This window comes from Paroedura picta, chromosome 7 (genome assembly GCF_049243985.1).
Source record: "Paroedura picta isolate Pp20150507F chromosome 7, Ppicta_v3.0, whole genome shotgun sequence".
Taxonomy (NCBI): domain Eukaryota; kingdom Metazoa; phylum Chordata; class Lepidosauria; order Squamata; family Gekkonidae; genus Paroedura; species Paroedura picta.
The window spans coordinates 10,452,994-10,478,633 of NC_135375.1; the positions used below are offsets into that span (position 1 = coordinate 10,452,994).

Genomic DNA, 25,640 nt, shown 5'->3' on the forward strand with positions numbered 1-25,640 from the left:
TTGTCTGGCAGGGACAAAGATGAAGGGATGGCCAATTGTATAGATGGCTTTAAAATGGATATTCAGATTCATGGAAGAGAGGGCTGTTAGTGCTCATTCACATGCAGCCAGTTCTCTAAGAGGTCTGTCAGCCCCACTTGTTGGGAGAGGAAGGGAAAGGGACTAGATGGCCTGGACGGCCCTTCCCACAATAGGATTCTAGGAGTCTAGTTCAGCAGTGGAAGGGGCTGCCTGAGGAGGTGGGGAGCCCCCCTCACTGGTGGTCTTCAAGCAGCAGCTGGACAGATCCTTCTCCTGGATGCTTGAGGCTGATCCTGCCTTGAGCAGGGGGTGGGACTAGATGGCCTGTATGGCCCCTTCCCCCTCTAGGATTCTTCTCCTCCTCCTCCTCTTCCTCCTCCACAGGATTCTCCTCCTCCTCTTCCTCCTCTTCCTCCTTTGATGCCTCCTTTTATGACAATGGCGGCTACTGAATCACAACAGGTGAGAGCCTAACATCCCTCCTATCTTTCCCAGACCTTTGCTTATGAAAGATATCTATTGTTCTTTTTAAAGAATCTGTCATGGCAATTTTAAGGCCAAGCAGAGGCTGTATATCTGTGGCAAACTTTGAGGAAACGGCCATTTTTAGATAAATGGGTGCTATTAAAGTCCTAAGTTATGGCAGACCAAGAGTCCAATACAAACCTCTCTGTTTTATGACCCCTTATTTCTTCTCACAACTCATTTCCTTGCTGTTCCCAGCTCCTTTCATGCAATTCCTGAGCACAGTAATCAAAGGTGTGTAAATGCCTCTTCCTTTTATTAGCGGGAGCCGGCAATACACCTTGGTCCATCCCTCACTGTTTCTGGGGCCATGGCTGCAGCAGTTCTGGATTTTCCAGCATCCCTAAAAGTACAGATCATCAAATCATAATGTTGGAAGAGTGTCAGAAGCCTTCAAGTCCAACTCCCTTCTCAGTGCAGGATCAGCCTCAAGCATCCATGTATGTGACAGATGGCTAGCCTTGCAAATGTCAGGAGTCTTTAAGTATCATGTCTTCCAAGCAAAGAATCCTGGGCTCGCCTCTCTGCTTACACTCCCCAAAGAGCCTTGTGCTGTAGCAATGCCAACTTCCTGGTGATCCCTGGCTCCAGGGAAGCCCACTTGGCCTCAACCAGGGCCAGAGCTTTCTCCATCCTGGTCCCTACCTGGTGGAACGAGCTCCCAGAGGAGATCAGGGCCCTGACAGAACTTGAAGAGTTCCACAGGGCCTGTAAAAGGGAGCTCCTCCACCAGGCATTTGGTTGAGGTCGACCTGTATCACCACTTCCCAAGGGCCCTCCTCCTGAGCCCCCTCCTATGGCACCCACTGCAGTTCTGCCCAATCCACTGGGCTATCAGTAGGAATTACTTTAATGCTTAATTTTCTAGGGTTCCATGTTGTTTGTTGTTCTACTTCATTCATTATTGTTAATCTAAGTTATCTGTATTGTTTCTGTTCTTTTTTATGAGAACTGCCCTGAGCCTTCGGGAGGGCAGTATACAAATAAAATGAATGAATGAATGAATGAATGAATGAATGAATGAATGAATGAATGAATGAATGAATGAATGAATGAATGAATATGTGTCCAGGTGCTGCTTGAAGACTACCGGCGAGGAGGTGAACTGTTTTCTTTTCTTGGTGATTTATTTATGGCATGTGATAGGATGGGGCAATGGAGAATAAGGAAGAACAAAGAGATAGACTCTTGAATAAGACTGTTCGGCATACAGACCAGGCAAAGAATTTCTGATGTTCAGAGGTGTGTTTTCTCCACAACTGCAAAATGATGCCAGATGCCCAAAGAGGTCAAATTAAGATTTATTCACATTTATGACTATGAAAAAGAAAACTCTGGCTTACTTTGGCCAAATCATGTGATGTAAGTCAATGGAGGGAGCAGTCATGCTTGGACTGGTCGGTGGTATAAGGAAACCAGGCCGACAAAAACCCGGTGGTTAGAGATGATCAAAATGGACACTGGCCAGAGCATTATTCAGCTAAAAGAAACACTGCAAGATAGACAAACATGGTGACAGTTGAGCCACACGATTGCCAAAAGTAGGTATTTGTAAACTGCTTTGGACTCCTCCAGGTAACGAAAAGTGGGGTTTCAAAAACCAGCTCTTTTCTTCATTGGATAGGAAATCCATCTGTCTCCATTTTTCTCTGCCTTGCAAAGAAAGAGAGATTTTATAATGTGCATGTTGGGGGGGGGGAGGCGGAAATGGAGATATTGCAGTTCAGTGCAAGCTTATTAAGGAGTTACACCATTGATCTGACTTGGGGGGCCCAGACTAGCTTGATTTCATCAGATCTCAGAAGCTAAGCAGGTTAAGGCCTGGTTAGACTTAGGATGGGAGACAGGACAGTTGGGATGGTAACACAGAGGCAGGCAATGCAAGCCACCTCTGCCCATCTCAGGCCCTGAAAATCCTCTGTGGTCACCATAAGTCATAGAATAATAAAATCATAAAGTTGGAATGGACCTACTGGGTCATCTAGTCCAACCCCCTGCACTCTGCAGGACACTCACAACCCTATTGCTCATCCACTGTCACCTGCCACCCCCTTGAACCTTCACAGAATCAGCCTCTCTGTCAGATGGCTCTCCAGCCTCTGCTTAAAAATCTCCAAAGAGGGAGAACCCACCAACTCCCGAGGAAGCCTGTTCCACTGAGAAACCGCTCTAACTCTCAGGAACTTCTTCTGGAGGTTTAGATGGAATTTCTTTTGAATTAATTTCATTCCGTTGGTTCTGGTCTGTCCCTCTGGGGCAAGAGAGAACAATTCTGCTCCATCCTCCATATGGCACCTTTTTAAATACTTGAAGATGGTTATCAGATCCCCTCTCGGTCATTTCATTCGTCAGCTGTGGCTTCACAACTTTCTCTCCTCCTAAGGCCAAGGAATGTGGTGGGACTTACTGTTGAGTAAACATGCGCGGATCGGGATAGAGGAAGAGGAAAAGTGCCATGCAGTTTGACAGCTTATCAGTATCATCTCTCTCTAATGTATCAGGAAAAAAATTGCTTGCTTAAAATTCAATCATCGGCAAAGGTGGGGAAGGGGGAACATTTGTAACCCCTTAATCATATCCCATGAAGGCATTTGTGATAATCTATGTGATAAATTCTAATATAGATTTGTATATTTGTAATCCTTTTAATAATTTCAATAATTGCAACAAACCGTTTTTATAATTGTGATTGGATTGTATATGTCGTAAACCACCCTGAGCCCACGAGGGAAAGGCAGTATAGAAAATAACTGAAATGGAAAGTAAATTAAAATGGAAAATAATTAAAATGGAGAATAATGCAAGTCTGGTATTGATTTCCAAACTCACATAGGATAGCTGTTATTGTAACAAAAGCAAATGAATGTTTAAGCAATGGAGCTAAGTTCCTAGCAGTCTGGCTAAATAAATTCAAGATCAGAAAGAAAAGAAGGGTGTCAGGAAGGAGCAGGGCTCATGAAACTGACAGCTTTCCAATCAGCAGAGTCAAATAGTTCTCAGGACAGATCTCTTGGAAACAGTGCTTAAAGAGAGGAGAGAGAGAGAGCAGCAGGTGTGAAACCGATGGCTACGCTTTCCAATCATCATTCAGACAGATTTTGCAAGAGAACAAGTTCAAGTGGAACTCAGAGAGAGGGAGAAGAAGACCAGGGCTGAATCTGCACGGAGCTTTTATTCCAATCTAAGGTTGATTCAGTCCCTGCCATCTACATTGAAACCAATTTCCATTTTGATTTTGGGTGATTTAAATTTTTCATCTGCAACAAGCATGATTGATCCAGAGTGACCCTATCTTTCCCCCGCAATATCCTGGAGTGGCTATAACCCTTGATATTTGAAAAATCGCCATCAGTTATCGTGCAGCTCTCTGCTTTCCCCGAAATAACTTGCTGCTGAGCCTCCAATGCTGTAGAAAAGCCCTGATAGGCCAGAGCATCAGTTCAAAGGCTTCCTCATTCCCAGGTTCCCAGGTCGGCAGAAGCTCCAGAAGCCCTAACTTTTCTTGGCAGAGATTTTCCTCTTGGATTTATTCCCCCTCCTTTGCTGTCTCCAATCCTCCCCCCTCCCCCTCCTCACATTCAAGAAAAGAAAGAGGCTCCTGCTGCACTTGGCTCTCCCCCCCCCTTCTGAGCTTCCTTAATCACCTGCAGAACACTTTTCTGTTTCAATGAGGGGGGGATAGAGTAATGCCCAAGTTCAAATTGATCTGAATTCAGCAGGATCCACAATGGAAAAAAACAAAGTAAGTGCAGAATCAGCCCAGGTTCTGATGCACAGATGATACTTTGCATTTTCCTAAATGAACCTGAAAAATGAAAAAAGAAATGACACACACACACGCAATAGAGAGAGAGAGAGAGAGAGAGAGAGAGAGAGAGAGAAAGAGAAAGAGAAAGAGAAAGAGAAGAAATAATAATGAAGAAAATAAAAATGAATGAACCTTTTGAATTCCTCAGTTTTTCCTGTAAAATTGTACATCCTTACTGAGGTACAGCTGCATTTTTAATGCAGCCTTTTAGTACACATTCCAGGCATGGGGGAGGCAAGTTGATATAAATTCTGGTATTTTCCTAGCACTGAAATTTGTGCCGTTCATTGTGTTTCTTCGTGGGAAAGAACCGCCTGAAAGGCCTCATTTTTCAGACGTCTCAATTGCCGAGGAAACCCGCCAATGATGGTATGAACTTCAAAAGGGTAATATAGCATGAAGATTAAAGGTGAACGTGTTTGTTTTCAGCTCTGATAGCAACTAGCAATTCAGATAATGTGTATTTCATTTAAATTTATTGTAAGGGATAACAAGAGAAAGAGCACCGTGGCAGATAATGGAATCCTTTGTGCTTTAAAACAGTTTGGGCATTTCCCTTTCCTAAGAGGATGGGGAGAGAGAGGGAAAATAAAAAACAATTTGAGTCAAAAGGGATGTTTTGTTTAAATGGCTTCATGTAAATCCACAGGGCCTGTAAGACGGAGCTCTTCCGCCAGGCATATGGTTGAGGCCATGGCGGGTCCCCCCAGAGTTACCTTCGGGGGATCCCTTCCAGGTGGTGACATCGGGAGAAAAATAGCTAGGGGGTGGGGGGATGGGAACTCTTGTATTTCCATCTTGCTGTGTTTACGGTGTGCATTGTTATAGTTACCTTTGTTACAGTTATTATTATTATTATTATTATTATTATTATTATTATTATTATTATTATTATTATTATTATTATTATTTCCCACCACTCCCAAATGGCTCGCGGCGGGTTACAGTGTCTTAAAACCCCATTAAAACTCCCATTAAAAGACTTTAAAATGTCACAACATGGCGGCACACTAATAAGATCCCCTTCCTACCCCTCTTCCTAAAAAAGGGGGGGGTGGAGGAGAAGGAGGTCAATGATGTTCAAGAAGAAGCCCCGGGGAGAGCAGTCGATGTACCCCAGCAGCCCCAGCCTCAACCATAGACCTGGCGGAAGAGCTCCGTCTTGCAGGCCCTGCGGAATGTCGAAAGGTCCCGCAGGGCCCGCAGCTCTCCCGGGAGCTCATTCCACCAGGTGGGGGCCAGGACCAAAAAGGCCCTGGCTCTGGTCGAGGCCAGGCGTGCTTCCCTAGGGCCGGGAACAACCAGAAGATTCTCACTTGCAGAGCGCAGAGCCCTGCGGGGGGCATAGGGCGCTAGGCGGTCCCTCAGGTATGTGGGTCCCAGCCCGCGTAAAGCCTTATTAATGTTAATATTATTGTTGTTGTGGTTATCTAAACATTATGGAAAAACGAAGCTCCTTGTATTGTTCTACGTTCTATGAAAACCGCCCCGAGCCTCAGGGGAGGGCGGTATATAAATATAAATAAATAAATAAAAATAAAATAATGTGAATGTTAAGGTTTTTAAGCGGTTTTAGGGGTTTACTGGTTTTTACTGTTTTTATTGTGAACTGCCAGGAGTCCAAATGGAGAGTGGCAGTGTATAAATTTGAAAATAAACAAACAAACAAATACATACATAAATAACTTTATGAGCCTCTTGTGGCGCAGAGTGGTAAGGCAGCAGACATGCAGTCTGAAAGCTCTGCCCATGAGGCTGGGAGTTCGATCCCAGCAGCCGGCTCAAGGTTGACTCAGCCTTCCATCCTTCCGAGGTCGGTAAAATCAGTACCCAGCTTGCTGGGGGGGGTAAACGGTAATGACTGGGGAAGGCACTGGCAAACCACCCCATATTGAGTCTGCCATGAAAATGCTGGAGGGCGTCACCCCAAGGGTCAGACATGACCTGGTGCTTGCACAGGGGATACCTTTACCTTTTACTTTAACTTTATGTAACCCTGAAGAAAATGGCTGCTTTGGAGGGTGGAGAGGATGATGTCACATGCTGCTGAAGCCCCTCCCCTCCTCAAACCGTGACTTCCCCTGGCTTCACCCCCAAATACCCAGGAATTCTCTAACTCAGTGGTATCAACCTTAGCACCACTCTGGAGCTGCCACTGTGCTGTCAGCAGGGGAGGAGGCAAATTTTCCAGGAGCTCCTCTCCCCTCACTTACCAGAACCCGGAGGAGCATCCGGTGCGTTGATGTCACCAGGAAGTGATGTCAGCATATTGGAGACATTGGAGGTAACGCTCTGGCTTTTGGAGAAACTCTGTGGTAAAAAGTCCATAGAGTTCTGCCCAAAACCCAGAGTGTCATTCCTCAATGACCCCTGATGTGCTGATACCACTTCCGGGTCATGTCAGCACTCCAGGATGTTCTTCCTGGGAGTGTGGGGAGAGACCTGGTGGGGATGAGGATTGCCATGAAAGCAGTTGTTTTGTAGGGGGGGTCCCTCCCACTTTCTGTATCCCCCAAAGACAAAGTGGGGGTTCCCCTGGCCTAAGCAGGGGTCTGACTTCCATATACGAGTGACTGAGTCATCCTATTCTTGGGTTGCCAACCTCCAGGTTGGGTCTGGAGATCTCCTGCTATTACCAATGCTCTTCAGAGGGTGAGGGTGGGATCTGTTGCTCTGTACCTTACATTAGCCTTCCCTTTCCTCTCCCCACAACAGACCCAGAGCTCTGCGCTTGCATGCATGCGCCAACTGGCCTGCTAGCACCGGTGCTGCCCCGCCCCCTGTGCCGTGGCACTGGCTGCTTGTGGCTGGCACGGCTGCTTCGATGGCTGAAGTCCACAACCCTAGTTATAATCCTTACCAATGGATGATAATAAGTTGATGAAGTTTACCGAAACAAGGGTAATTCACCGAGATTTTTTTTGTTGTTCTGCTGGAAATTGGCACAATCCTCTTCGGAGGTTCCCTCGTTAAATGGTTTATGGCGCCTGCGCAGATTTATTTGGCGCTTCCATACAACTTACCTTCAGCCACACAGTGAAAACCCTTGTGCTAGGGAGACAGGTGCCCCCAAGCCAACATTTTAAGAGATCTGCACAGCCAATCAGATCAGCCGTGGCCCACCAGAAAGCTTGCTCCCAACCCCGCTTGGCCCCTCCCCACTGGGCCCCAGTGAAGTTATTGTTGTCAGCGGGCGTCTTCATGCATGAGCATGCGTTACAAAGAAGGCACCCGTCTAAAAAGTTCTGGGGAAGGAATTGCATTTTGAGAAAAGAACGTTCAAAAGAAACTCAAAAGGCAAAGATGCATAAGTAAAATGTTGTGTTGGGATGGAATGAATGGACTTATTTATTCTCGTCTCACATATATGGCACAACATACAAAGCCAGCACAAAAGACGTACAAATCCTCCGGCCCCATGCTTCCTCCAAAGAACTGCTATTGAATGTACAACATCATTCACAAAATTGATTACTGAGTTACATCAGATTGCCAAACATGAATAGCCCCATCTTTCGGAGTAATGTCGTCGCCGTTGTTCACTACCTTGACAAACATTGTTATTTTTACAGGGTTTCGTACAGGACGGTATATTCTTAACAGGTTTCGAGATATTCACATTGAGAATCAAATACTTTATAAAACAGACATTCCCCTCCCCACCCCGATGCCTCTCTTAAAGAATCATCGTTTGGATTTCTCTCCCATCAAGTTCCCAGATGGGTTCGCGATGGAACTCGGCAAGACAAACTGTTTTGTTTTTTTAAAGATTTTTTTTTAAAAAAAGAAATCCTATTTACAATTTGCCCAGTGTAAAAAGAACGGTTTGCCTTCTTCCCTCACCCCCTTACTGTCATTTCACCAATAGGACAACTCTCTTCCAGGCAACTCATGGTCGTTGTGGTGAAGTTACCCAGTTGGTGTCAAAATGGCAGATTGTCTCTTTTTAAATAAAAAATAAGACACGCACACAAAGAAAAGCAAGGCATACTTCCGATCCAAGTCTTATGTGCCTTCTAAAGAACTATTGGCTGAAGGCAACTGTTAAACTAAGTAACAAGATGTTATACTAGGTATGGGCCAGAGATCATTCAAACTTCATACCTTCTGGGAATGCCTACTGCATGGACTTGCCCACCACAGGTCCCCCCCAAGTTGCCCAGAGTTGTGAGAAGCATTTGGCATCTCACCATTAATCCACATTGAATGCTAGACTTGTGAGACTTCACCAGTGCTATGGGAGAACTTGGAATGCGCTCAACATGTCACCTGAGGACATTGGGGAGGGCAATCAATTTGATGTTCCAAGATGATTGCACACATATGGGACCCTGGGACAACCACTGGGCTAGGCAAACATAACACTGTGATTATTGGAAAGCACTAAGCCCATAATTGAGTCTTTTTCAACCTTTTGACCATTCATGAGGCTTTGAGGAACCCCAAGTGTGGTGATATGCCTCTTCAGAGAAGAGGACAATGAAGTAAGATGTGGGAACCATCCAATCAATCAATTGATCATTCTTCCATTGAGGAGAAAGATACTAGGCCTGTACAGCAACAGGGAAAGCAGATTCCAGTGATGTCTAGGGATATCCATCCAAACTTCTGGGAAAGTCCGCATAAACCCTTTGAAGCTTTCACATTCTGTGGAACCCCAGTTGATAATCCCCGCCCAAGACCATTCAGTATTTGACTCTGAAGACAAATTTCAGTTCAACATGAATAAGGTTATTTTGATTCCCACCCCCTTAATAATGGTGGCATTGGATGCATTTTCCTGTTGGGATTTAGTATTCCTGCACTCTGGGTATGAATCAGTTACCTCCATGATCCCACTCAATGGACTTCTCATGAATGAATGAATGGGCTTTCCTCCCCAAAGCATCAAAGCCACTGAAAATCTCACTCTTGACTTCATTGCATTTTGATGTGCCTTTAGGATGGTAATCATAGTCATTTCAATGGGATGACCCTGGAATTAAGCAGTCCGAAGATCTGAAGCCAGGGCAGCTATCAGCTACAAAATGCTTGAAATGAAACCAAAGAGGTTCAAATCCTTTATACACACGAGTTGCAAATCTTTTTTTCTTCTTCTTCTTCTTTTTTTCTTTATACATTGTGCATTTTCATTAAAAAGCACGTCATGAAAATGCCTCCGAGCGTATATAAACACCATGATATCAAACACATCGATCAAAAACCTGGATAAATTACCGACACAAAAACCTGAAAGACTCCCAATGGAATTCTTCCAGTGATATTTCTTGCATATTTCACATTCCAATCTTCACTCAATTGGTTCAGGCCAGGTTAGGACTCTGGCAAAACCCATTGCCAACCTCCTGCAGTCTTTGCTAGATTGAACAATTCATTGTCTAACTCTCCTTTCTCCACTGTTGCTCATGCTATGGAATTCCTTGGCTCTGAGCCACCACCCCGGTATGCGAAAAGACTTGGCTTTCGTCTTGCTGAAAACCAACAAAATCAATGGGGGTGGTCTTCTGATTCCAAATATTATAGCCATTACAACTTTTTGCAGGGCTTGAAATAACCTGCCAGAGACGGTGTTGCCCAAAGACATCAAAGCAGTCATGGTTAGAACACCCATTCAATGGCACAAAGCCCCCCAGAACTTGAGCTCTACTGGACAGTGGAATCAGCCAATCCCCTTCTCCGACACATCCCTAGGGCCGTTAAAATGCCGTAACGTGCTAGTGGAGGCAGGGGTAGACCGGTAGCATCTTCTCCTTCCCCACCCTTCACCAGACGTTGCTATTCTGTCCTCCTTGCGAACAATTCGGACATAGGAAAGGGTGAATCCATGCCTCTTTTACAAAGTGATCTTCATCTTCCTACGTGATCTTCGATTCTACCAGACTTCATTTGGGATGGCTTCCTTAGGGACATGTCTGGAGAGTATCATGCCGGATGTGACATTTTCTGGAAAGATCCCGTGAGCTGGCTACTAGATCTAGGTAGCTCACGTCTGCAGGGGAATCCACCTTTTACTGTTTCGTTTCCACCTTGAGATAGTTACCCATGGGCTTGCCTAAAAACAATAATCTAGGAGTGAATGCTCTCCTGGAGGTTATCCTAAGCAATATTCACATCAAGAATACCTCTGACATCAAGTACCCACCTACGAAGGATAGGATAGGGAACTTTCCATTTGCGATTGTGCTAATTCAACAGCTTCGAAAATGCCTTCGAATGTAAACACTTGAATATGTTTCACAGGGTTCCAATGGAGAGGGTATCGCTTTGTGCATTGATTGGCTTTGCGTAAGCCTACACAACTCATAACTGGCCCAGTCGAGCACAACCCACAAACTTTTCTGTGATTGTTGTGTGCTGTAAATGGCCAAAAAGTTATGATTCGGTTGGCAGGTCTTGGCTAGGATTTGACCAATCCCAAATGATGAAGAATGGGCTTTATATTACACAACTCTTCCCCTAATCTGGCCAAAAGTTCTGATCCTATGACACATGCATGCTTGACCCCGAATGAAGAGCAAATGTGAGATTGCCCTGCCCACCCTCCTCCCCCCTCCAACAGAACTGGCCGATGACATGAATGCAATGAAGCTAAGCGAATCTCTATGGTGAAAGAGCTCATCTACATGTCGCATGAGGTATAAAGCTCTCCGTGAGCCTGCTTAAGCTTGGCCCAATGGGAACTGTACGTTTTTGTAGGATCGGTACTTGGTATTTACAGCATTTTTGTTTTGTCTTGTTTAGATTTCCCCACCGACAACAACACCCTTAGTGTTACAAAGCAAATAGAAACAAATAGTAACAAACCTTCATTTTGGCACTGAAAGCCATTTGGAAAGCATACCAAGGATGATTCTTGGTTTGACCTTAGAAATATCGGATGTGTCGTTCGGTTTGGGCCCTACCCCCACTGTATAGATATCTAGAGACAGTCTAAAAAAAAAATCGTAGACTATATTAAAAGCACAGTTCTTAACCTTCTTGTAACATTTACACTTCCTTACACCTAGTATCATCAAAGCCCTTTCTGAAACAAAATGAGTTCTTTTGAAGATGCCCATAGAGGTTTCTTTTTTCCCCTCCCCAACATTTCCTGTAATGGTCTCTCACTCCCTCCTTTTCAAAATGAACATGCTGATACCATGGAGTTACAAAAGAAATGGACTCTGGTGAGGTGTGATTCTTCAGAGACCAAACTTTTGGGGGGCTAGAGGGAGGAAAGAGTTAAAATTTTCAAGAAAGGTTTTCTACCTCCAAAATCCATTCACTCAGCCCTAGTTTAGGCTGAACATAACAGAGGTGATTTTAGGGCCAGCAACGGATAAAAATGAGGCTAACATTGCCGGAATGATGGCACAAATCTGGGTTTGCCGATGACTTTTGTAATACTAATAATCGTAATAATAATAAAAAAAGATTTCTGAATTAGGTTTACAGCATTTTGTGTCTCTGTCACTGTGTCGACTCCGGCAGAATACGGACCTCTGACGTCAGGATGCCGAGTGCTTCTCGCTTGCAAAACAAGAAAAGCGTGAACGGAATGAGAAAAAACAGAGTCACCGTCGCATAATTCAATTCAGTCTCAACATCAAGAAAAGTTGTGTGGTTTGTTTGTTTTTTTTCCGTCCCTAGCCTGTGATTACACATTGCAAAGAAAGAAAATGGATCCTTGCCTATGGGAGTTGATTTATTTTTTTGTCCGAAAGTTCCGTCCGTCCTCTTCCGGGGACCATTAACCATCGCACAACCCGTGCCATTTGGCAATCTGTCTCCTGGGGAACTCGCAGATTTCCTTCCAGTGTTCTCCAGCCGTTCCTTCCGCGGACGCCCCCAAGGTTAAGCGGCCGACGATTTCGTTCCGGGAGCCCCGATCTGAATCCAAAACCAAGAACTCGATGCTGATCTCTTCGAGGCCTTCACAGGGGATGTCGAAGACAAAAAGTTCATTGAACACTGCGTTGGGGGTACACTTCTTAACATGGGTTTTCTTTTTGGAGATCCTTTTCTTGGCGTGATAGAGGTTGACCTTGACATAGGGGTCTGCAAAGACAAGGGGCATCCAACCAATATTTTAAACAGCAGGAACCCAAGGAGCTCACCAGTTCAAGTCTCAAATCTGATTTTGGGGGCAAGCTATTTTCCTTCTGTTCCCCACATGTAATAAATATATAACAGGTCTACACTAACAGTGCTGCTATAAAGATTTTTATTTTGCCATCAAGACACAGCTGACATTGTGTGGGATGAGTGTTTATTTAATTTGTATACTGCACCTCTTGAACAGGCCATCTCAGGAAGGTATATAAATTAAAAAAAAAACCAAACCAAGTGGCAGTTTATGGCAATTCATAGGTAGAGTAGAGATCAGGAGTTTAAAGGGACTCCAAGTCCCTTTAAACCCCTGTTCCCCACTGCTCACCTATTTTTCAGGCTGTTTTGTGCAGTCCCTTTAAAGAAACTGCACAACACAACATGAAACAGATGAGTGGTGGGGAGCTAGTTGCTCCCCTTCACTCATGTGTTTTTCAAGGTTTTCATCAAACCCCACTGAAAGGGACTCCCCGTCGACCATTATGAAAAGCCACACACCATGCTACCATGAAGGGGTCTTTGTGATACCATACAGTTTTGCTGTATTGTGGTACCATAGTCATGGTCCAATCTCTACCACAATCCCCCCCCCCCTGCAAGTCATATAATATACAGAAAGGGAAATTTTTGGTCCTTTAAACATGGCTGAATTGCACTCGAATCGTGGTTCAGCAATTCAGCCAAGGCTATTTTGGATGGTTTTACTTCAATGGAAGGTCATTCTGGACCTGGTTAATCCCAAAAGTGTCTGAATCAACATTGATTTGGGTACTTTTCTGTTCTGAAATGCACGTGTCTAACCTCAACCAGAGAAATGTGCTTCTTGCTTCCTGAGATGCAACTAAATAGGCCATTTTTTTTTTCAGTTGGGTATGACCGTGCCTAGTTGCCATTTTGGTATGATTCCATCCCACAATACTCCTGTACTGTTCAAGAGGGGGAAAGCTCCGGGAGCTATACCAGTGTGAGAAGTACCCAGCCTTTCCAACTTTTCAAAGAAAGGTGAGAGAATAACTTCATAGGTAAGCAAGTTACAGATGTCCAGATAAAAGCCCCCATTAAAAACCTCATTCAAATGGATGCAAAAATTATAAAGTACAATAAACCAACAAACCCAACAACATGGTAGAACGCCCCCCCCCCCATCCCAACACTCCCTACCTCTAGAGCAGGGGTAGTCAAACTGCGGCCCTCCAGATGTCCATGGACTACAATTCCCAGGCCCTGTGGAATGCTGGACACCTTTGTCAAATTTGTTACGTGGAATAATGACTTGACACTTTGAGGTCATCCACTGGAATTGGAGCTTGTAGAACTGGGGCTTTTGGTTTGGCCTGAATCCAAGAGTGGAAGCTGAGCCCTGGAAGTGCTGCTCTCCTGAACCAGAATTCCAGATTCCCGACCTTTTTCTTTCAGCAGCTCTTCCCCCTGTCACTCATCTATCCCTGCTGCTTCCAATTTTTATGTTATTTATTTAGGCAGAGTCAAAGCCTAAATAAATAACATAAGAGACTTTTTATCTTCTTATGCTTAATTAAGCCACTGGATAGATTCTGTCTCTCCTTCGTCTCTAATTTTAAAATGCACATTGTTCAAAGGGCAGGGGGAAGGGCTGTGATTCATAGCAGAGCTTTACTACTTATATATCTCTGTGTGCTTTCCATGCCTGCCTAGCTAATCCGACAGGGGCTTCCTGCAGTCTTCTCTTGAATAGACTCTGCTGACTGCTCAATGCAAAAAGCAGCTAACACCGTGTAGCCGATATCAGGCATTTTGAAATGGGCCCTGCTGCATAAACGCAAAAAGGAGACCCACATCAGTTGCCTCAAGGTAAATTCACATGACAACTGAGTTTGTGCTGATGCTTTCTGTGCCCAAAGGGGTTCTAATGGCTTGTGCATAGACAGTTCCGGGAAATCTCCCGGACTAAATCTCCCAACCTGAGGACACCAGCCTAGTAGATGAAGTCACCAGTTCTTTACCGTGTAAAATGTACATCTCGGTCGCAATTACCTGATAATCCTGAAACATCCGCTTTGGGTAGGTGTCTGGCTTTTAATACCACCACAGTGAGGGTGTTTGTCGTGGACTGGTAACAGAGAGAAATCAGCAGCTCTCCCCGCCCAGAAGACTTCTGGAGAACCAAAAAGAGAATTATTTATGCGACGCTTTGGAGCGAGAAGAACATTTAATGCCGTTCTGAAGCTTTTGGGCCTAACCTCGATTTGTGCGATACATTCAGATCCAAGGACCGTTAACGGGGGCATCCAATTCCACGGCCCTTAAAAATAGTCAGACATAAGACTCAACACCTTTCCCAATCCTATCATTGATAGCTCAGGTAAGGCCAATCCTTTTAGATCTCCGTGGCTAAGCAGGGCTGACTCTGACTAGTATTTGGATGAGAGACCTCCAAAAATGTGGGGGTTCATTCCTCCAAGGGACACTAGGGGTAGTGGCTGCTGGGCTACATTACACACACACCATACAATAAATAAATAATAAATAGGTCAGTCCATAAGATCCCAATCTACAGAAAGTCGCCCGTGCTTATAGTAATACTTATGTGTTCCACATAATATATTTCTGGTAAGGCCTTGGAGGAGGAGCGTGTCTCATGCCTTAAGTGCTGCTCAGAACACCCACTCAGGGCAGCTGTCCCGCCCCTGAGTGCCTCCTCCTCCTCCAACCAGCTTGCCTTTCTGCCCAGCGGCCAGCCAATTACCTTCCATCCCCCACCCCTGGCCACCCCCTCCTCCTTCCACTTCTCCCCGAGGCTCGGAGGCTGCAGATCCCTGCCGCGTGAGAGCTGCCCCTGCCGGTGAGTTCCCTAACAGCTTCCTGCAGCCTTTTCAGGTCCTGGGGGGAGGGGGAGGCCATCCCCAGAGTCCTTCCACCCCACCTCCCTAATCTAGTGCCCATGGTATTCCTGAATGCAACAGGCTTGGCCCCTTGTTTTCAATATTACTTGTTAGCCATCATTATAATGTCTCTATTTCATTGAAACCAATGGATTTTGGCTCTTTGTAACCAGTGATTCTGGCCCAATCCTTCCCTTCCATCTGTTGAAATGTTTCATTCCATTTACTGGTGCTCAGGGGAGGGGGAATCCACAAATTGTTACAGATCACAGTCTGAGGATCATGCTGAAGAAATCTGTGCAGAGGTTTGTGTTTTTTAAAAGAAAACAAAATTCAAAATTCAGTCCCCAGGAGATTTATTTGTATATGGCCAGCCTGGTGTAATTCTTGACAGCTGTGGAAGGGGTACCCAAATCTATATCTATCTATATCTATATCTATCTATATCTATAGGACCAATAGTAGTATGATTGAATGCTTGAGCTTGGGAAAGCATGGACCACAAAGTCAATAGACGGATGGGTCCTGGGAAGGCCAGCTGGGATTTGAGTCCTCTGCCAGGAGGGGAATTTTAAGCAGAATGGCCTGCCAATTAAGACGAAGGTGGTTGTTGTGGGTTTTCCAGGCTCTATGGATGTGGTCTGGTAGTTTTATTCCTTGTCAGTAACCATGGTTGGCATCTTCTGAAGTAGGGCATGGCAAGGTGGGATTATCTCCATGCCAATGTGCGGAGTGTGTGAACAGTTGTTGGGTGTTCTATTTAATTCTCAGTGTGAGTGGGTGGGGGGGGTGAGGCATAACATCACATTCATGGCTTATCAGGAATTCTCCTTGAGGGTGAACTGGAAGCAGGATGTGGTTTTTTCCTGTGTTTTGGGTGTGGTTCATTAGCAAGTCCATTGATAAGTGTTTTTCCTGTGTCTTTGGTGGAGTTCATTAGCAAGTCCATTTAGAAGTGCTTTTCCAGGGTCAGGGTGGAATTCATGAGGCATTAGTCCTGTTCCCCAAAAGTAAATGAAATGCCCAGCAATTGTTCACACACTCCACACTTTGGCATGGAGAGATCCCTATCTTCCCATATCCTACATCTGAGCATGCCAGCCACGGTTGCTAGAGAAATATCAGGAATGAAAACTAACAGATCATGGCCACAGAGCCTGGAAGACCCACAAAGAGCCAGCTGCCTTCAGGAATTCATTAAGCTGAACTTCTGTCATAGACTGATTTGCAACCTGATAATAAAGGCATTGATGGAGAAGTTAGGCCCATTGATAATGGTGGGGTTTATTTCCAGGTAGAACACTAGGGACTGGCACCAGAACCATTGAGATGAATGGGACTGAAGACTGGAAGCTTCTTACTCCAGTTTAAGACCTGTTGAGGATTACCAGACCGCTGGATATGAAACAGGCTTGAGGATTGCAAACACGGCCCACAAATTGAGGGTTAATTACTTGTGGATCACAGCCACGGTGATGTACAGAGATGCTCTCAGCCTTGAAAATCAAGGAAGTTTTGCCACTAACTTCAACGGCTTATTGATTGTATCTTTGCAGCTGGGAATTTGGTTGGATTTCAGCCAGGTTATCCCTATTGAAGGCCAGGTAACTGTATTGGTATCTTTCCCCAAGCACTTTAGTTTTGTTGGAATATGCAATATTTGTTTGTGTATGATTGAACAGAATCATAGAATCCTAGAATTGGGAGGGACTATATGAGCCATCTAGTCCCACCCCCTGCTCAATGCAGGATCAGCCTCAAGCATCCATGATAAGCATCTGTCCAGCTGCTGCTTGAAGGCGGCCAGTGAGGGGGAGCTCCCCACCTCCTTAGACAGCCCATTCCACTGCTGAACAAGACTCCTAGAATCCTAGAATGGGAAGGGGCCATGCAGGCCATCCAGTCCCACCCCCTGCTCAGTGCAGGATCAGCCTCAAGCATCCAGGAGAAGGATCTGTCCAGCCGCTGCTTGAAGACCGCCAGGGAGTGGGAGCTCACCACCTCTTTAGGCAGCAGATTCCACGGTTGAACTACTCTGATTGTGATTTCCCCCCCCCCCCTGATATCTAGCTGGTAACATTTTAACTATAGTTTAACCCCATTTCCTACAGGTCGTCTCCTCTGCTGCCAACAGGAAGCTTTCCCTGCCCTCCTCCAAGTGCCAACCTTTCAAATACTTCAGGAGAGCCACCCATTCCCCTTTTCATCTCTTCTCCACCAGACTGGACAATCCCAGGTCCCTCAGCCTTTCCTCTTAGAGATTTGTTACCAGGCCTATGATCTTCCTTATCACTCTCCTCTGCACAATCCCAGTTTTCAAAGGGGACATTGGAGAAGATGTATATGTAGAATAGACAGGATTGGAACTTCCTGATGATATCCAATTTTCCTCCTGCATCCTGATTGGCTCAACAGAAGGCTTCCTGCTTCTTTGAATTTGATTCCCTACTCCTCCACAAGCAGCCAGCTCAGTCACTTTGGACCAGTCTCGATTCTGTTAGAGTTCTTTCTTGCTGAGCAGTTCTTGCACAGCTTCTCAGCCCCAACTACCTCAAAGGGTATCTGTTGTGGGGAGAGGAAGATGAGGCGATTGTAGGTCACTGAGACCCATGGGGCCTATTGGATGACCTTGGGCCAGTCACAGTTCTCTGGAGCTCTCTCAGCCTCACCTACCTCACAGGATGCCTGTTGCAGGGAGAGGAAGGGAAGGTGATTGTAAGCCGCTTGGAGACTCCTTTGGGCTCTGAAAAGCAGGGTATAAAAACCAACTCTTCCTCTTCTTCTTCAGTATTTCTGAATTTCAGTTTGAAGTCTTGGGAATGAGGAGGTAGAATGATAGAATCATAGAATTGGAAGGGGTCATACAGGCCATCTAGTCCAACCCCCTGCTCAATGCAGGATCAGCCCAAAGCATCCTAAAGCATCCAAGAAAAGAGCGTATCCAACCTTTCTTTGAAGACTGCCAGTAATCCTTAGACAGTCGGTATAATTTCCAATCTCTGTGCCTTCTACGCTACTTTCTTGGTTTTATACCTGTCTGTGTGATGGGAACATGAAAGTGATACCCTAATACAGAAAGAAGAAAGGTTTGGTGGAATGGAATATTTGAAGCTTCACAAAGGAGAATGTAACCAGGCGTGTTCGACTAGGGAAAGAGAGAGGCACCCCTTATCTAATTACCCTCTCCCAATGCTGTTTGCAAAAGTATTAAAATAGAACTCGGGCATTGCTAGACAGGTCACCCTCAGTTGGCACGCCCGTTCTAGCCCATGGGCAATTTCTGCCACGGAGTGATATGCGATAGCTTCCTGAATGTCTAATTATCTTACTTGTCTCTATGCTTCCTCCTGCTGCTACCGGGTAAAATGTGTTTGAGCACAGATATGGAATTTTCTCTTCCCCAGTAATTTGGATCCTCTGAAGATGAAATTAGTCCTACCGATCTGGGGGTTTCTGGGTTGCGCACAAGAAGCTGCATTCTTCCAAACCAGTCTTTCTCCACATTTTTACCATTGAGAAACCCCACAACAACTCCCATCAAAGATAGAAGAGGCACAATTGCGAAGAATATGATTGGAAGCATAGCTGTCTCCACCCCCTCACATCCCCTCCACGCCCATCATTGGCCATTTGGGGAGGGAGGTGGGTGGGTTGACATGACCATATATGGTTGTATCACCCAATAAATGAGTAACACATTTTAAAAATATATTTAAAATTAATGAACTCCCACACATTCAAGAAACCCTTCCAGGGCCATCAAGAAACCTGGCCCTGGAAGACTTTCATGAATGGTGGGAGGTAGTTAATTGATTAATGTTTATAACACACACACACATGTATTATCGGGTGATATAACCCTAGATAGCCATGTTGATCTGCCCCCTCTCCCAAAATGGCCAATGATGGGCTTGGAGGGGGGAAAGGGGAGGGGCCCCAGGTGGGCGTGTCCACAGCTATGCTCCTCAACCATATTCAGCATGATTGCACCACTTCTGGGGTTTCTCGAAGCCTGAAGAAAGTCTCAGAGGCTTCTCAACAGTAATGGTGTTGAGAAAGTTTTCTCTAGAGGCCCAATAGCAGGATATAGAGGCCAGGGCCTTCCCCTAATTTTGCCTCCCAACATTGCTATGCACAGATTCACTGTCTCTGAATATAGAAGAAGAAGAAAATCTGTTTTTTATACCCCACTTTTCAGTACACGAAGGAGTCCCAACGTGGCTTCCAGACACCTTTCCCCTCTTCTCCTGTGAAGTTGGAGGGGTGAGGAACCAAACCTGGTTCTCAAGATTATTGTCCACCATTCTCAATCATGACACCATGCTGGCTCTCACATAGAAATTTCCTTTAACCACTAGGGCTCATGATCACTGATAGACCAATATCCCACGAACGTGTCTAATCTCCTAGTGGAACATCAGAGGATAAAGCAACAAAGGGGCCACTGCCGAAAATTATCACCCTGTTTCTACCTCCAGACAAAACACCGATGAACCATTCAAAGGTATGGACTGGACCAAATATGGAGTCAAATTTTCATCCAGCCATGAAGCTCTCTATAGATCAAGCTCCATCTCATTGTCTAACCTACCATGGATCAAGCTCCATCTCATGGCCTAGCCTAACTCATAGGATCCTTACAAAGATGGAAATGGATAACTTCCCTGAGTTTCTTGAAGGAATGGCAGAATACCCAACCAATGAATGAAAATTAATGTCAAATTCTGTTTGGGTCAAAAAATGGTTTGGGTTTGGAGCTACCAACAGGGATCTGAGAAGTGTCATAAAGTCTGAAGACTAGATTTACATGTTGGGATTGTATAGCTTACATCTTCAAGTTTTCTGTCTTATGGTGCTAGATCCTACATTTTTAAAGGTGTGAACCCTCTCTTAGCGGCTGGGCTGGTGAAACGCATGCATAGATCAGTAAAAAAAAAAAAAAAGATTTGAGATCAATTACCCTAACGTTCTTTTTGACGATCTCCTTATTCATCAACATTCTTCCTTCTGTTAGTTCGATCCCCGAGAGAGGAAAGAGGACTTCTCCAATGATGTCATCACGGGAAAACCTGTCGAAGCTCAGGATCATAAAGTGGAGACTTAGATCTTGAATTTGGGTGTAAGGGATCCCGTAGAACGTGAAGGTTTCATCAAAAGCGGGATCTAAGGTTTTCCTCAGCACACGCGTTTTCACCTTGTGTTTCTTCTCTGGGAGTATCGTCATTTTGATGTACGGATCAGAAGTCATTGACTGCTCATCCATGGCTGGCAAGCCACAAGCTTCTTTGATGTTCACCATGAATGATTTCTTCTCAAAGTTGTACTCAATGGAAAAGAACAGAGTCCCGAGCTTATCTTGTTTCTCCTCAGAAGATACTGACGTTGTGGACTTCAGGCTATCGGGAGATATTGAATCTTTCTCCTTTTCTGGAAAGAGTTTTGGAGTAAAGCTCTCGAGATCAGATGAGCTTGGAATTTTAGGGATCGTTTTGGGGAAATTGCCATTCAGATCCCGTTTCTCCAGGTCAAGGTGAAGGGAGCTCTTGGGCACCACCGGCTTGCCTTTGGCTTCGTTTTTGTCATCAGCCCCAAATTTCTTCTTGCTGTTGAGGTTCTCTGGGTAAATATCGACCCCCTTCAGCACATGGACAAATTTGTACGGAGGGGTCTTGTTGGATTTGGAAGATTTGCGTTGGCAGCAGATCCAAGCAAAAAGAGAGACGGTGAAGACCAGCCCGAAGGCACTGAAGATTCCAACCACCGTTGGAATTTCATCTGGAAGTCAAAGCAAACGGCAAACAAAGGCATGAATGCTAGATCAAAGTCAAAATAACCAAACAAGAGGCCTGTGAGAGTGAACGAGAAAGAATTGCCCCAAGCGCTATCCAACCGAATGCACGTACATTCTGTGCCCCCTGCAGGTATGAACATAAACGTTAAAAAAAAAAAAGTTTATCGCTGCTTAATGGCTGAGGCAAGCACAACTGCACATCACAATTGCCATAAAAGACACAGTTCTCGTCAAATTCGCTAACGCGGCAGACAAAAACACACACAAACACTCCAAGCTCACTCTTCCTGCCTCCGCTCTAGTCTTTTGAGTCGACAGATGAAAGGGAATTTGAAATATGAACTGCTCACATGCACGCCATCTGCTTTTATATCCATCAACCGATTTCTCTTCATCTTCAAGGCACTAAATACCATCATGATCCCTGGGAGGGGTTCCGCCGTGACATGAGAAGGGTAACTTCAATGGGAACTAACAGCTCCTTAGGAAAGGCCGATTTCCTTGGTAACATCAGTCCAAGACAAATTAATTATAACAATCTTTTTTTGGGGTTTTTTTTTTTGCTTGCAGTTTTTGTTTGTTATTCCCGGACATTTTAAAAAGACATCCACTTGTGCCACAAAACGGGGCCCAAGAAAATTTAGAATCATAGAGTTGGAAGGGACCATACAGATCATCTAGTCCAACCCCCTGCTCAACGCAGGATAGAATCATAGAATCATAGAGTTGGAAGAGGCCATGCAGGCCATCTAGTCCAACCCCCTGCTCAACGCAGGATCAGCCCAGAGCATCCTAAAGCAGCTATTTGGTTTCGAGCTATCTGAAAGGGGTAGGTGCCCCCGACTATAGTCTGTGGCATGCTCGCCTGTGCTCAAGTCTTGCAGAAGTTGGTAGAAAAGGCTCATAAGTAAAGCAAATGCACCTTGCACTGGGCCCAAGACACCTCATCATTCAGGATAGCCAGCAAGAACCTAAAGGTCTTTTCTCTGCCCCCCCCCACCTCGTTTCAAACAACCAAAGGGTGATCCAGGCACGGAGACTGCAAAGCCAACATCTGGCGTCAGGCAAAAAGAGGGACGGGGGGGGGGGATGTCGTTAGCATTTCATGAGTAAGCAGGGCGGCATGGGGTGGGGGTGGGGGTGAGTAGAGCGCCACTAATGGGAAATCCAATTCTGCCCATAAGTAAGAAGGCTAAGTGAGTCGAAGCACAGAGCCACCGGTCGGAGGAAACAAGCCCAAGTCTACGTTCGCAGAGCAAATCGTGGGGATTGGCGGTGGGGGGGGGGGAGGGCTCATGTAATATTAATGAGATGGCATGGGTTTGCGCAGGAAGGTAATCGTGTCTTTTAGACAACTGCAGACGGTATTCTAACAAATAATCACAGTCTTCTGTCTGGGAGAGGGAAGGGGGAGGAGGGACAGTTCTCTCTGTCTCTGTCTCTGTCTGTTTCTCTCTCTCTTAGCTGGTGGAGATTCAAGTTGATTCTCTTGTACTCTCCTGCTACTCTGTCCTTTCTGCATCAGAAATCCATTTACACATACATCACACTGAGTTTTACCTTACCACTGAGTTTCTTTGAGTTTAATACATGAGGAATGATAGAATCCTAGAGATGGAAGAGGCCATCCAGGCCATCTAGTCCCACCCCCTTCTCAATGCAAGATCAGCCTCAAGCATCCAGGAGAAGGATCTGTCCAGCCGCTGCTTGAAGACGGCCAGTGAGGGGGAGCTCCCCACCTCCTTAGGCAGCCCATTCCACTGCTGAACTAAACTCACAGAATCCTAGAGTGGGAAGGGTCCATAGAGGCCATCTAGTCCCACCCCCTGCTCAGTGCAGGATCAGCCTCAAGCATCCAGGAGAAGGATCTGTCCAGCCACAGCTTAAGGATCATCAGTGATGGGGAGACCACCACTGCTGAACTATTTGGACTATGATTTTCTCCCCCCTTGATATCTAGCTGGTACCATTCTACTTGGAGTTGAAGCCCATTCCTGTGGGTCCTCTCCTCTGCTGCCCACAGGAACTGCTTCCTGCCCTCCTCCAAGGGACAACCATTCAAATACTTCAAGAGAACAATCCTGTCCCCTCTCCATCTCCTCTCCTCCAGGCTGAACATGTCAAGGATTAAACCCAGAGTCTGTTCAACCTCTCCCTAGCTACGTTGCTACTTTTGTTATAATCTATGTCTGGTAAGGGACAGACGTCTTTGCTCCACCTCTGTCCTCTTGCATTCAAAGATGTCTGTCTGTCTCTCTGTCAGTCTGTCTGTGGGAGGGGCCGTGGCCCGATTTGGCATGCAGAAGGTCCCAGGTCCCATCCCCAGCATATCCAGGTGAAAATACGAGGCAGGAGGGTGGCTGGCCGCCTAAGCAGACAGTGGACTCAAGGTCTGATTCAGCATCACGCAGCTTCCTGTCTGTCTCCCTGTCTGCCTACCTGCCTACCAACCCATCCATCCACACCCACACACTGTCCCCATGCCACATGGGTAGAGTAGTGGCGTCCAGACCGATCCTGATGGCATCAGATGCTGGAATCCCTGCGGTCAGTGAGTCACCTCAAGCCAGCTCCGTGCCTGCGTCCCCTCTCTGCCTAGGCTTGTGTGCTTCCTCAAGCAGAACATGTGGCCATGAGGTTAGACAAAACCCCATCGGCGGTGAGGTAATGGCAGTTGCATAAGACGCCTCGGGAAAGAGGCCAGGTCTGCTCTCTAGCTCGACTGAGCCGATTTTAACGGTCAATTGAGGGGCTTTCCGAGGGCTCTTTCAGCAGGGTCTCCGGCAGCAGGAAGGAGGCTCCCAGATACAGGGACAGCTGCTAGGGATTAATTACCCTCGTATCAGGTGAGCAGGCAGCCGCCCCTGAAGCTGGAAAGACCCGAGGGGGCTGGCACAGGATGAACTTGGAACAAAATGTGCTGCACAGTCTCTGGAAAGGGGATTGCAATGTGCCTTTGTTGCCTAAATGAGTGGGCTAGGTTTCAGAGAAACGACGCAAGGAGAGGGCAGGCTGAGTTGAGAACAGGGCAGTTTGGCCAGCTGAGAAAGATGCAGTCTGGATACGGTCCAGACGTGAGCACAACGGAAGAAGAGCCCTGCTGGATCGGCCCAGGGGCCCACCTAGACTCCTGCTGCCCTTTGAGCTTCTCTCAGGTTCAGCCCGTGATGGGCGCTGAAGTCCCTTCAGCCTCTCTATCTTTGACGAGAACCCAGAGCTCCCAGAATCAAATGACAAAGAAGAAGCCTGGCTCCCAGGGCCGTCATCCCAGTGCAAGTGGGCACCAACCCACCCTTGTGAAAAGCTGGGGAAAGAACAACGTTGCAGGCATGCATTTCCCCCAGACTCTCCAACTCATAAGAATAGACGGCAGGCCATTCTGGAGTTTCAAAAGCTGATAAATACACATCCCGAAAACTTTTTTTTAATTGCCTGCCTTGGGTGAGTGTCAAGATCCATCAGGGGCATTTGAGAGATGGGCAAGGCTCTTAGAGTATGACATGAGGTGGGGGAGGCGGTGGAAATCACTGGGGGGATGCTCAGCAAGCATGCTGTTGGGAACATCACTGGTGACAGGAGAAAAACCAACGCATGGATGGATGGAGGGGGAGCAAGACAACCCTGGGATGGATGAGTGGGTAGACGAATGACTAATCGGTTTGAGTAAATAGCTAGCTAGTTAGTTACCTCTCTCTCTCTCTCTCTCTCTCTCTCTCTCTGAGGAATCGACCATGACAAATATGCTGGGAGTTTGGGATGACTCATCCGACCCCTTCCAGAAGCTGACATCGCAGCTAATAACGTCTCCTGCCTGACTCCCAGATGCACCCTATCTGTTTTGCTCTGACCAGTGAGAGGAAGGAAGGAAGGAAGGAAGGAAGGAGAGAGAGAGAGAGAGAAAGAGAGAGAGAGAGAGAGAGAGAGAGAGAGAGAGAGAGAGAGAGAGAGAGAGAGAGGTACCCATCTCTAAATCCTAAACTTCTGTCAAATCCATGCAGGCGAGGAAAAGAGCGTGCAAGAGGACGCCGGTCCGAGCATCTGCCACCCACCCCAAAGCCCCCAGCGCCGCCGGATCCCCCCCCCCCCCCCAGAGACAGCGCAATGGCAGAGATGCGCAAACGCCTTCCGAGCGCACCCAGGTGCCACCAGCGCAGACCCGAGAATTGGTAGGAGCTGCTGCTTACCAAATTCTTCTCTGCTGGCCGCGATCGGAGCCATGTTGGCTGCTCCTGGCGCTCTCCAAGGTCCTGAAACTGCTCGCCCTTCTCGCTCAGCCTCTCCCGGAGACAGAGGAGCGGAGAGAAACGGGAGCCAAGCGGACCTTGTTTTCCAACGTGATCAAAAACACCAGCTTGAGAGATCGGGGAGGCTTCAGAGGAGAGGAGGCGGTTGAGTTCAAAGAGGGGGGGTTTGGGGGCGATGGGGAGGGAGGGTGTCGCCCAGGTCCTTCCCTTCTGCTCCCTGATTCGCGAGACTTCGCCCGTGGTCCGGATCTACTGACTAACGGAGCTCCGAGACCGAAGACGTGGTTGAGACCCAAATTGAC

The 25,640-nt window shown here is 46.3% G+C and overlaps 1 protein-coding gene across 1 annotated transcript; it reads right to left on the reverse strand.

Annotated features, from left to right (window-relative positions):
* Positions 1-7,684: 7,684 nt before the first annotated feature.
* SYT4 (synaptotagmin 4) lies at positions 7,685-25,640 on the reverse strand. The gene is made up of 4 exons (XM_077346700.1): positions 25,279-25,640; positions 20,264-21,078; positions 14,456-14,576; positions 7,685-12,391 (listed from the first exon to the last, which is right to left on the reverse strand). The coding sequence occupies exons 1-4, from the start codon at positions 25,310-25,312 to the stop codon at positions 12,084-12,086; spliced, it is 1,278 nt and encodes a 425-aa protein (XP_077202815.1). The 5' UTR covers positions 25,313-25,640; the 3' UTR covers positions 7,685-12,083.

Excerpts from the sequence above, each read along its gene's own strand:
- SYT4 (XM_077346700.1), bottom strand. The coding sequence starts at position 25,312 with ATGGCTCCGATCGCGGCCAGCAGAGAAGAATTTG. Across the intron at positions 21,079-25,278 it reads GGCCAGCAGAGAAGAATTTG|ATGAAATTCCAACGGTGGTT; the intron begins GTAAGCAGCAGC and ends TTTGACTTCCAG. Across the intron at positions 12,392-14,455 it reads GGATGTTTCAGGATTATCAG|ACCCCTATGTCAAGGTCAAC; the intron begins GTAATTGCGACC and ends TTGTCTTTGCAG.